Source organism: Curcuma longa, chromosome 19, assembly GCF_044706935.1.
Source record: "Curcuma longa cultivar G26 ecotype Majalengka, Jawa Barat chromosome 19, ITB_CL_G26_1.1, whole genome shotgun sequence".
NCBI lineage: Eukaryota > Viridiplantae > Streptophyta > Magnoliopsida > Zingiberales > Zingiberaceae > Curcuma > Curcuma longa.
Genome location: NC_133879.1, coordinates 4830164 through 4842722, shown reverse-complemented (window position 1 = coordinate 4842722; position 12559 = coordinate 4830164). Strand labels below are relative to the sequence as shown.

General features: G+C 31.4%; 1 protein-coding gene across 1 annotated transcript in view; it reads left to right on the top strand.

Moving 5' to 3' along the window:
- LOC141812586 (uncharacterized) overlaps positions 1-12559 on the top strand; it is an 80451-nt gene that overhangs the window by 21899 nt on the left and 45993 nt on the right. The window contains exons 9-11 of the mRNA XM_074700594.1: positions 12063-12131; positions 12274-12339; positions 12466-12527. Coding sequence (XP_074556695.1) covers positions 12063-12131; positions 12274-12339; positions 12466-12527 — 197 coding nt within the window. The remainder of the gene's footprint in view (positions 1-12062; positions 12132-12273; positions 12340-12465; positions 12528-12559) is intronic.

Sequence of the window (12559 nt, the reverse complement as noted above, 5' to 3'; positions counted from 1 at the left end):
CCTTATTACGTTTAATATTGTTAAATTTAAATTTCATATAACTCTACTAAGCTTAAAACTTTTACATCCAATGTTTTGCACCCAGATTTAAGTTTAGCATTTACTCCTTTACGTGTCTCATCTATTAAGACAATATGTCTACAACCGACATGCATCCTAGTAATATGTCTTGGATATGTCTAGTTAGTTCATTCATGAGTAATGTAAAAAAATAAAGACTTAGAGCTCATCGTTAATGTAATCCTGTCTTCATAGGAAACACTTTAGTTAATTTGCTTGATGTCTTCATTTTTGTTATTACATCCTCATACATATACATAATTATTTCAATATACGTCATGCTAATATTTTTTTTCTAGAATTCTCTACATAATTTCTCTTGGGACTCTATAAGTTTTTTTGTAGGTCGATAAATACCATGTGTAAGTCTTGCTTCTTTTTCTGGATATTTTTTAATTAATTGTCTGAGAAGATGTATAACTTCTATAATTGACCTTCCATGTATAAATTCAAATTGATTTTTAGAGACTGTGGTCTTTTTCTTTAGTCTTTTTTCTATCACACTTTCTCAAAGTTATATTGTATAACTTATTAATTTAATGCCCCTATAATTCACATAATTTTGTATATCTTCTTTGTTTTTATACAGGAAACTAGAATACTTATCTTTCACTTATTAATTGTTTTTTTCATTTTCAATATCAAGTTGAATAACTTCGCAAGTAATTCAATATATCCTTCTTCCCTAGGCACTTCTATATTTTTATAGAAATATTATTTGGTCCAACTACTCTTCCAATTTATATATTATTTAAAGTCTCTTTTACTTTTAAAATTTGAATTCTTTGATATTTAAATTTCTATACTCTCCTCTGATCTAGTTAAATTACTTAAGTTGGCCACCTAATTCTTCATTAAAAAGTTTATGAAAATGTCTTCCATCGCTCTTTTATTTCTTCATCGTTCATTAGTACCCTATTGCATTCATCTTTAACATATCTTATTTGGGTAGGATTTTTTGTCTTCTCTCACTTTAGCTATTTTATAGAAGTTCGTTTCCCCTTCTTTTGTATCTAGCCATTCATATATACATTCGAAACTTTTATTTTTGACTTCATTCATAGCTTTCTTAGTTTCTTTCTTAACTATTGCATACTTTTAAAAGTTTTTTTTTAGTTTACAAGTGTACAATAACTTATAGACAATTCGTTTTCTTGTCACTCTCTCATACTTTCTAGTTTTACTACTAAGATTTTTTGGTTAGTGATGCATGTTCTTTTGACTCACCAAGTACGTTTATGGCCATCATTTTCAAATTTAATATCTCTTATCTCATATCGTATTCGAGTCATTATGTATTTCTCTTAATACTTATGCTCTTACCCTTTCTAAGATACTTTGCCTCTTGTCCTTTAACTCCCACCACTTGATTTTAAAAGTTATATATTTTTTTCTTTTATTGATACTATACTTAAAACATATATCTAATACTACAAACCTATGTCCAGAGGTAATATTGTAATTTGTACAAATCTTTTTATCCTTCTTTTCTTCCTGACTATAAGAAACTCAATTTAGGACATTGTTCTCACTATTGAACATAACCAAGTGTCTTTTTTTTTTAAAAACTATTAGCTATTACAAATTCATATGCTATTGTAAAATCTAGTATAGTTTTTCCTTCTTTATTTCTTGTTCCAAATCATAACACCATACACCCTATCATATTCATCTTTTCTTACTCCTACATGCTCATTTAGAGCTTCTTTTATTAAAATTATCTCGTATAGTAGATTTTTTTTGTACTACCTTATCTAGGTCTTCTCAAAACCTATATTTAACGTTTTAATCAAATTCTACTTAAGATGTATATATACTAATTACATTAATAAATTTTTTGCCACCATTATCTTGAAAATTATAATCCTAACCCCCTTTCTAGCTATTACTATTTTATCTTTAACGAATTATCTATAACAATAGTTACTCTATTTCTTGTTTTACTCTTTTGTATCATAATTTAAAAATTCGAGTTCTTTATCATTTTTATCTTCTCTTCTATCCATTGTCTCTTGTAAACACCTAATCATTGTATCTACTACCTCTATTACTTTACAGTGAGCGTTTTATGTTTTATCTTCCAAATTTAAGATATTTAGTATTGTTCTTATCCAACCTATGGTGTTCTTGCATATTTAATACTACACCCAACATAAAAAAACAAGGTTTCAGAGACAAAAAAAGTCTATCTCTAAAGTCATTTTTCAGTCTCTAAAGAGTATTTGAGATGAAATATTCCATCTCAAAAATCTGTTAGTGAAAATCCTATGACTAATTTTGAAATGGAAATATTCCATCTCTAATTTCAAAAACAGATTAAAAAGCCGTTTATAGACTAAATGAAATTAATTTCAAATATAAACTCTGTCTTTAATTTTGTTTTGAATTTGTTGTTAGTATGTTTCAAATTATATAACAAATATAATTTTAATCTATTTATACATTTATTTACAATTCTATTTATAAATTCATATTTAAATTCTATGTCTAATTTTATTTTAAATCCGTTATTAGTATGTCTCAAATAAAATATCAAATATAATTTATCACTAAATTTGTATTATATTTGATTTCATATTTTTCATCTACATATTATAAAATACATATTACTTTATAAGAAACAATCACACATTTCAAATAAATTATAAATATTAAACAACTAATTTCTAATCCAAAAGCATCATACAATAACATTGAGATATATAAATATTCATATCATCCAAATAAATTTAACTATTAATCAAATTTATAAGTAGTTGATAAATTTTTAAATTCCATCAGAAGTACTTTAATTTTTATGATTTCATCTATCACGAGCTCACGGGAACTAGATCCTCCTGGATATAAATGATTTGCATATTCCATCTCTTGAATTATCTTACGAATCATCTTTTTGAGATTTTCTTCTTTTTTCTACTTTCCTCGATAAGTTTTCTTCCATCTGCATATTTTCTATGATAACGATTCTAATTTTTTTGGCTTTCAATAATTTTCGAAATTTATCTTCTCTCCTCATCTTACGACAAAATAAATACATATAGTGTATGTCATTTAATAATTACAATATCAAGATAAAATTCACGCATTTGTATTCATTTGGTTTGTTGTCAAGTTCAGGCATTGTATCATGTTGCTTACATGCATCATCATTAAAGTAAATATTATGTAAGTCAATGGTTTATTCAATTTGTATTCCATTAATAAGAATTAAATATTTATACTCATCTTGTATAGTAAGAGAATGTCATTTCCGCATCCTCTTCCCTTGATTTTCCTTTGTTGGAATCAATATCCTTCTTTCTATTTGACATCGTGCATCACATAAATAAAAAAATAACTGTATACCCCTTGTTATAAATACAAAAAAATAAATGCAGCCTACAGAGATTTTATTAACCAATAACACTCACCCCTTGTCATACTTAATGCAACCTATATATGCATAGTAGGTTCATCATGCAACAAAGAATTTTCTTAAAAGCAAAAATATATATGCATGGCAGGTTCATCATGCAACTTGTATAATGCATACCTCTACTTGCCTGCAACATGATCATAGTAACATAATTAATATTGAAGGTGTTGTCTCTTCTACATAAAACTTATAACTCATGGTGCAGTTAAATCATAGGTAAGAATTTAGATGAGTTAAAAAGCAAATTGATGTTGACTCTTTAACATCAAAAACTTATGAACTCATATAGTTTCAACAAATTAAAACTTACAACACAAATCAATAACAACATAAAATTCAGAATTAACATCAAAGACTTTAGAATTCCTAGCCAACAAAAACTTAAATTGCCATTTATCACAAGTTCATGGCGACTAGATTCTCCTTGATACAAATGATTTGTATATCCCATCTCTTGAATCATCTTACGAATCATCTCCTTGAGATTTTCTTCTCTTTGTCTATTTTCCTTGATAAACTTTTCTTCCGTCTACTTATTTTCTATGATAACAAGTTTTAATTTTTTTTGGCTTTTAATCTTTATCTTCCCTCCTCATCTTATGATAAAATAAATACATATAATATATGTCATTTAATAAATACAATATCAAGATAAAATTCACGTATTTGTATTTCATTTGGTATGTTGTCAAGTTCAGACATTGTATCATGTTGCCTACATGCATCATCATTAAAGTAAATATTATGTAACTCAATGATTTCTTCAATTTGTATACCACTAATAAGAATTAAATATATGTATTCATCTTGTATTGTAAGAGATTGCCATTTCCGCGTCCTCTGCCCCTTAATCTTCCTTTGTTGGAACCAATATCCTTCCCTCTATTTGACATCTTGCATCACAAATAAAAAAAATAAATGCATACCCTTTGTTATAAATGCAGCCTATAAAGATTTTATTAACTAATAACACTCACCCCTTGTCATACTTAATGCAACCTATATATGCATTGTATGCTCATCATGCAGTAAAGAATTTTCTTAAAAGAAAAAATATATATGCATGATAGGTTCATCATGCAACTTGTATAATGCATACCTCTACTTGCTTGCAACATGATCATAATATTGAAGGTGCTCTCTTCTTCATAAAACTTAAACCTCCTGGTGCAGTTAAATCAGAGGTAAACATTGAAATGAGTTAAACAGTGAAATGATTTTAACTCTTCAGTATCAGAACCTTATGAACTCATAGTTTTAGCAAATTGAAACTTACAACACAAATCAATAACGATATAAATTCAGAATCAACATCAAAGAGTTTAAAATTCCTAGCCAACAAAATCCAAATTGCTAATACTTTATACGATCTGAAAAGTATTTGTCGGAAGTAACTGAAATTGAAATCACTATACAGGAATTTGAAAGAAATTGAAGCTAATAGCACTTATCAGTATGAGAAACTTATAAACTCATAGTTTCAACAAACTGAAACTATATAACACAGATCTCTAGAATCAACATCGAAGATTTTAGAATTCCTGGCCGACAAAACTCAAATTGTTGATACTCACACAATCTAAACATATTTGTCAGAAGTAACTGAAACTAAAATCACTATATAGGAATCTGAAACAAATTAAAATTAACAACACTTTTTAGCATTTTAAACTTATAAACTCATAGTTTCAACAAACTGAAACTATATATTATAGATCTATAACAAAATTCAGCATTAACATTATAGAATTTAGAATTCCTAGTCAACATCACAGATTTGTTACTATAATCTAACGTTATCCACTAAAGGTTGGTGATTGCTTAAAGCATTAGGAAGTTGGTGTCATAGGATTAGACATGTTCCTACTACAAAGTTTCATTAATTCTCTATAAAAAAGTTAAATTATTTTGCATGTACATGGATTATATGACAAAGACATGATAGCTAAATTATTTAACATCCAAATGAAGAACAACCTAACTCTAACATTCAAATAAAACATGACAAAAATTAAAGGCATTGTAAGAAATTAATCAACTTAAATGCATCAACTAAAGCCTATTTAATGAAAGAAACATTTCATCAAACACGTTATGGGCATGAATCCATTTAAACCAAGTGCATACGAACTTAATCATAGGAAATCAATTTCATTATAAACATTCAACAATCAAGAAGAGTAACTGATACAAAAGGAAAGTTAAACCCAAGCTTTAGCCGATCGGAGAAAACATGCAAAGAAAGAAGCAGTGGATACTGGTGGTGTTGGGTTGCAAGGGTGCAAACATAGTCCCACATCTAAAACACATGGAAAAGATCATGAGTTTAAAAGGATGAAAGATATCTCCATTGGCGTGAGGCCTTTTGGGGAGAGCCCAAGAACAAAGCCATGAGAGCTTAGGCCCAAAGTGGATAATATCATACCATTGTGGAGAGGCGGACATCATTGGGGACCCAACAAGTGGTATCAGAGCAAGACCGCTCTTCATCGGACTAACCGCTGGAAGAGCTATGATCCAGATCTAACTATGTGGGTTGAACCTTAAACAAAGAAAGTGGGTGACCCCGTGTCTGAATCAAGAGGACCAGACACCGGGCAGGAAGTCCTAGTAGGTCGGGTGGACCGAGGGGCAGGAAGTCCTAGTTGCGGCTGGGCAGGAAATCCTAGTTGCGGCTAGACAGGAAATCCTAGTAGGTCGGGTGGAATCGAGGGGTAGGAAGTCCTAGTAGGTCGAGTGGACCGAGGGGCAGGAAGTCCTAGTAGGTCGGGTGGACAGAGGAGCAGGAAGTCCTAGTGGGTCGAGGATTCAGACATCAAACGGAGGCTTTCCGTTTGAGAGAGGCCTGTGGTATTTTGTTTGAGGGGGGGATTGTTGGGTTTAAGGGTGCAAACATAGTCCCACATCTAAAACACATGGAAAAGATTATGAGTTTAAAAGGATGAAAGATATCTCCATTGGCGTGAGGCCTTTTGGGGAGAGCCCAAGAATAAAGCCATGAGGGCTTAGGCCCAAAGTGGACAATATCATACCATTGTGGAGAGGCGGACATTCTTGGGGACCCAACAGGTGGAAGGGCTGGGTCGGAGTGGCACCTCCTCTCCCAATGTGGAGAGGGCTGTGGGATAATGATGATTGGTGGAGCTTTACTCCCAATCGGGACCTACAGCTTGCAGAGGAGGGAGTTTGATGATGGCCGTCGGTAGGAGGATCTCCCAATCGGGAGAGGGTGAGATGGAGTTATTGGCGGTGGCACCTCTCCCAATCGGCGACCTCTCCCAATCGGGAGAGGGCAGTGGATGAATGCACCGGCCGGAGGAATCCCTCCGACCTGATGTGGAAGGAGTTGGCGGAGAGGGAATCGGGATGAGGAAGAAGATGTGGCCGATAGTAGGAATCTCTCCCACTTGAGAGAGAGGAGTTGGAGATGGAGAATACAGGTGTTGATGATGAGGTGGAGATGGCCGACCAGCGGTTGAATGGAGATGGAAGCCATCGGAATGAGGAAGGGAAGTTGTGGGTGTGGAAGCTTGAAGGAAAATCATGATGTTTTGATCGGGGGCTACTGTGCCGATCCTTCCTCTTCCTTGGTGAACTGGTGGGATGAAGTGAACCGAATCCCCTAGCTTGAACTATCCCAAGATAAGCAAGTGAACCCTTCTTCAATTCAACCAAGTTTCATTTGAGCCAATCTCAATTGAGCTTGAATCAAACTCTCAATTAAATCAAGCTTCTTAGATGTGAACCGTTTCAAGACTTGAATCAAGCTTGAATGGACTGAACCATACTAGATGAATCACCTCTCCTCAACGCTAGTAACAAGTTTAATTGGTTCGGTTCGATTCGTGTCCATGACTTTCTTTAATTCCCTACAAAATAATATTCATATCTTAAGAAATAATGGCACAAATGAGGAAAAAATTATAATGAGCTAAAAAATATATCCAAACTCGTAAAACATGATATAAATCCACAATTGACCATGCGAGAGGATTAAAAACATCAAATAACAAACCAAAATAAGCGTTAAATTGTCGATTATCAACGTGCATGGCCAAAATAGCGACTGCGGTAGTAGCTGCACGACGCAATTGCTGGAGGACTTGGCAAGTGCCGCGTGAGGCGGTCTCAGCAACAAGATATTACTGCGGGCGGTAGAATAGAAGAAAAGATATTGGGATTTAGTTAGGATCAGAAAGATACACGAAAAAGAAGAGAACATATTAATTGAGAATGGGTTTTTAAATTTTTTTAGATGTTTATTTTATTAAAATAAAATAAAATAATAATTATCTAATAAATATCTTTTTAATTTTTATAAATTTAAAACAGAATTTTTTCTTTTAAAATTTTTTAAATAGATTTTTGACAAATATAATTTTGTTTTAGAATTCATTTCTAATATGTATTTATTTTTGTTTATAAAAATTTATTTGTAATTCATTTGTAATTTATTTTAAATTCAGACTCAATTTTTTTCTCATATATTATGTTTTATTTAAGTAAAATGAATTAGTAATTCCGTAGCAATTTATTTAAATTTAAAATAGATTTTATTTCCATCTTAAAATAGATTTTATTTATAAAACTTTACACGTAATTACATCTCAAATTTATTTCAAATTTTATCTTAAATTTCTTTTCAAATATTATATTTTATTAAAATAAAATAGATTAGTAATTTCATAACAAATATAAATCTAAAATAAATTTTATTTTTGTCTTAAAAATCTAGCTTTGATTTATATAAATCTAAAATAATGTTTTTTCAATCTCAAATTTTTGTTAAATTTTAAATAAATTTTTTGATAGAAATTATACTATCTTAAATTTCGTTTATAATTTTATTTATTTTTGTTTATAAATTTTTTATGTAATTTCATATCAAATTTGTTTCAAATTTGATTTAAATTTTTTTTCTAAATATTATATTTTATTAAAGCGAAATGGATTAATAATTCCGTAGCAAATTTATCTTTGATTTATATAAATTTGAAATATATTTTATTTTTGTTAAAAAAATTTATCACTAATTTATATAAATTTGAAATAGATTATTTTTATCTCAATTTTTTATTAAATTTTAAACAAATTTTGTGACAGAAATTATACTATTTCAAATTTTGTTTGTAATCTTTATTTATTTTTGTATATAAAACTTTATTTGCAATTTCATTTTAAATTCCGTCTCAATATTTTTTCAAATATTATATTTTATGAAAGTGAAATAGATTAGTAATTCCGTTGTTAATGTGTCTCTGATTTATATAAATTTGGAACAGATTATTTTCTATCTCAAATTTTCATTAAATTTTAAACGAATTTTGTGATAGAAATTATATGGTTTCAAATTCTATTTGTTATTTGTGTTTATTTTTTAATAAAAATTTATTTACAAATTTCTCTCAAATTCATTTCAAATTCTGTGTCAATTTTTTTCTTCAAATATTATATTTTATTAAAACGAAATGGATTAATAATTCTGTAGTAAATCCGTCTCTAATTTATCTAAATCTGAAATAGATTTTAATTCCATCTCAAAAATCTATTTCTGAAGTCTTATTTTCTTGTAGTGCAACTCATGGAGATGTAGCGGTCTTTATTGAGATGTAGTCGGATTGTACAATGCGTTCCTTCTAAGGAACAATCTAGCATTAGCATAATTGTTTGATAGATCCATTCATAGAATATTCGTCTGTGTTACCCTTAACCTTTTTCATTCAGGCTTGAGAATGACATTGGCGGTTTTATTGATATAACATGATCAATACTAAAAAAAAATTACATGTCTTAATAAAAAATGAATTCTAACTTATTGATATTAATTACCTCATAAGCATGTATTGGTTGATATTAACTTAATACATTATCAATATGAATCAATTAATAATATTTATACAGTATAACTTATGAAAGTCTGTTACAGGTAATATATTTGTGATGAGTATTAGCTTATAACAGAATACTTATTAACATATACCCTTGATGTGGTTTCCTTACCTCTTCTTCTTTGCTAGACTACTTCCCTTATTTGCACACAAAGACATGCTCCTCTTTTCTGTTGGTCCACATCTTTTCCCTGCATAGAGAATTGATCCTCTTAACTGTGCGCCACCACTACCCGGCCCCTCCCTCTTAACCAAGCATTCCATTGTCCCTCCCCACTTGTTTCATTCACCAACCTCCCTCCCTACATGAGGATATTTTTTTTGACTCTGCCATAACTCCTTCCTTTCTGCATGGGCATGAATCATCACCCTCTTGCTTGTTTTCTCTACAGCCAGGAACATCACATCTCGCCTTCACCATTACCTTCTAGGAATGGCTTGATCTGACTCACTTAATACCAGCCAAAACACTATTGTAGAGGAGACATTGTTGCAGTTCACTTATGCTAGCAGAGTTTGGATTTTGGTTGGTGGCCAAATATTTTGGCCATGCTGACTGAAACAGAATCACACTTCAATCCTTGGTTCTCTTTTAATTATTTATATTTCCTAGTAAATTAACTTGCCCACTTTGAACTTCAATTGCTTCACATTGGGTTTAGGTGCCTGATTACTCACGTTGGTTCATACTGGGTTTAGGTGCCTCATTACTCACGCCCTATAGGGCTTTTAGAGTTCCTATCTTTTGACACATTTTGTAAGTGTTGGAAAAAACTGTGTTGCTTCCGAAGTGAATAGTATCTCGGTTGACCCATAAATCCAAGCCAATGTTGATAAATAGTTTTGTTGTTAAAACCTTGGATTGATTAGAGTTTTATCTAATATGCTTACTTGACTTGGTATTTGGATTCTAACAATTTTAAGTTCTATTACAAAGAATTTATAGGAAGAAAAGTTTGGAAAATAATCATTGTTCTTACATGTGTGTCAAGTGTGCAGGTGCAAAAGAACTTGACATGTGTTGTAGGTGCAATAATGAAAGTCCATATAGGTCAAGGATCGGATGAATACTTGATAAGATGGAAACCCAAGTAGGTTGAGGACTGGATACTTGACAAAATGAAGTCCAACAACTTAGAAAGGCTAGATGCTAGCAACGAGTTGAAGTCCACTGTCACGAAGGTAAAATCTATGAGAGTTAAGTGTATATGTTCATTAGGGATGAATGAGATTAGACTTAGGAAGACTTAACCTTAAAAGTGGTTGGAGTCAAAGAGATAATCAACTAAAAGGAGTTTTACTCATATGACAATCCTAAGAAGTTGACTCATGTCTGAATAGAAACAAACAATATTTTTATTTCTATTTGGTATGCAGTTGACTAATTAGTGGACTAGTGCATAATCAGTTGATTGATCGCCCATAGTAGTCGCTTAATGATTCAATGGTAAAAAGCTATAAAGAGTCATTAATCATATGGAATCAGAAGATTACTATCAAGATACCTACACCCTTGGTTTGAAAGCTCGTACCGTACTGGGTAAAACAGTCAAAATATAGCATTTTGGTAAATGATGAAAAATTCTATACCACTTGGTAGTAAAGTTCAAAATCTCGAGTTATGCCATAGTTTTGGTCTTTGAAGGGAAAGATGCTATTCCAGAACTGTGTCAATGCTCCGATGCATGATGCCTAACGGATTGAAGGTTGAAGAAGGAAGGAGATATTATCTGTGCTGAGTGGTATCGAGTTTCAGTAATTTATCGGACCATTTCGCCGGGCACGGTACAAGATTTAAAACTATGTTTGGTATAAAGTCCTTACTCTTCATTTTTTTCTTTCTTCAACTCTAATCCATTTTCGATATCATGCATCGAAATATTAGTACGATCCTAAAATAATATCGTTCTAATCAAAGATTAAAACTTCAACACGACTTGAGTTTTTGAATCTTGCCTCCACCTATGATGGTGGTCAGTATCAATTGATTGTTATCATAGAGTAGTAAATTATTAAATGTTAATTTGAAGACAGATTTGAAAATGGATACTGTGGTCATATATAGGAGATTGTAGAGGCTTTGGAAGACACAGGGGAGAACATGTAGACTCAAATTCTTCTACTCAAAGTACTCAAAACTCTTGTTTTCTTTAAGTGTTCTCTTGTTGTAATCTTGCGCTTCATATCCATCATTGTCAAAAGATATGCTTGTTGAGAAGGAGAAAATTAATGGTGCCTTCGAGGAGTAATCAACCTAAAGCATCATAAGCCATGGAATAGGAGACAGAGGGCTGCTGGAGCATATTAAACGCTTGTGTCTTGTGTCTTTGTGCATTGCTTTTTGTTTCTTTTCTTGTAAAAATAAGCACACTCTAGCGTCTTCAATGATCGAACAATTCATTGTTGCCTTCCCTATATAGAATGAGCAAGGATGGCCCATTCTCTTCAGCTTCGATATCATTATTCTTGACTTTAGTTTTTCTTTGTCATAGATTAATTATTGATTCATCGTACTTAGAGTTGGTTGACCAAAGTAATGTTTGTCTTTTATAGCAAAGAAGCTTTTGTAGGATGTATGCCTGATGTTATAGTCATCACCATTTGAAAAACACAGCAATATCTGTTTTCAAATTTCACTAGTATGACGATTCAGGCATTTACAAAGTTTGATCTTCTTCTATTTATATATTTTTATACAGAGTGAATATCAGAGAGGTGTTAGTGCGTGGAACTTTGACATTGAGGATCTCAAGGCTCAAGCATCACTGGTATTTTCAATATAAATCCAGTTTATATCCTGACAAGAAAGTTTCTTTCTGTTGTAATTGCTGGCATTTCTTGTTTTCTTACCCTATGAGCCTGTTTTATGGTCCGTCTTATAACATCTTATATGCTATTTTATTAACACAGCTTCATGATGATCCAGACCTAATTAAGGAAGAGGAGGAAACTATCAAAAGTTTTGTTCTTAGCAAGGTTGATCCAACTCCTTTATTGTGCTAATAATTCCTTGACACGATAATTTCTTGTAATTTGATTGAGTGAATGACTATTCTCTTTGCTTCTCAAGATAAATAACTCCAGAGCTTTTTGTGTTCTCAGCACCCCTCAATTTTGAGATCCAATGATGAGAAGTCAGCATTTAATGATAAAACCAACTCTAGGTGAGTTTTATTACTTGCAGACGATATTTTCT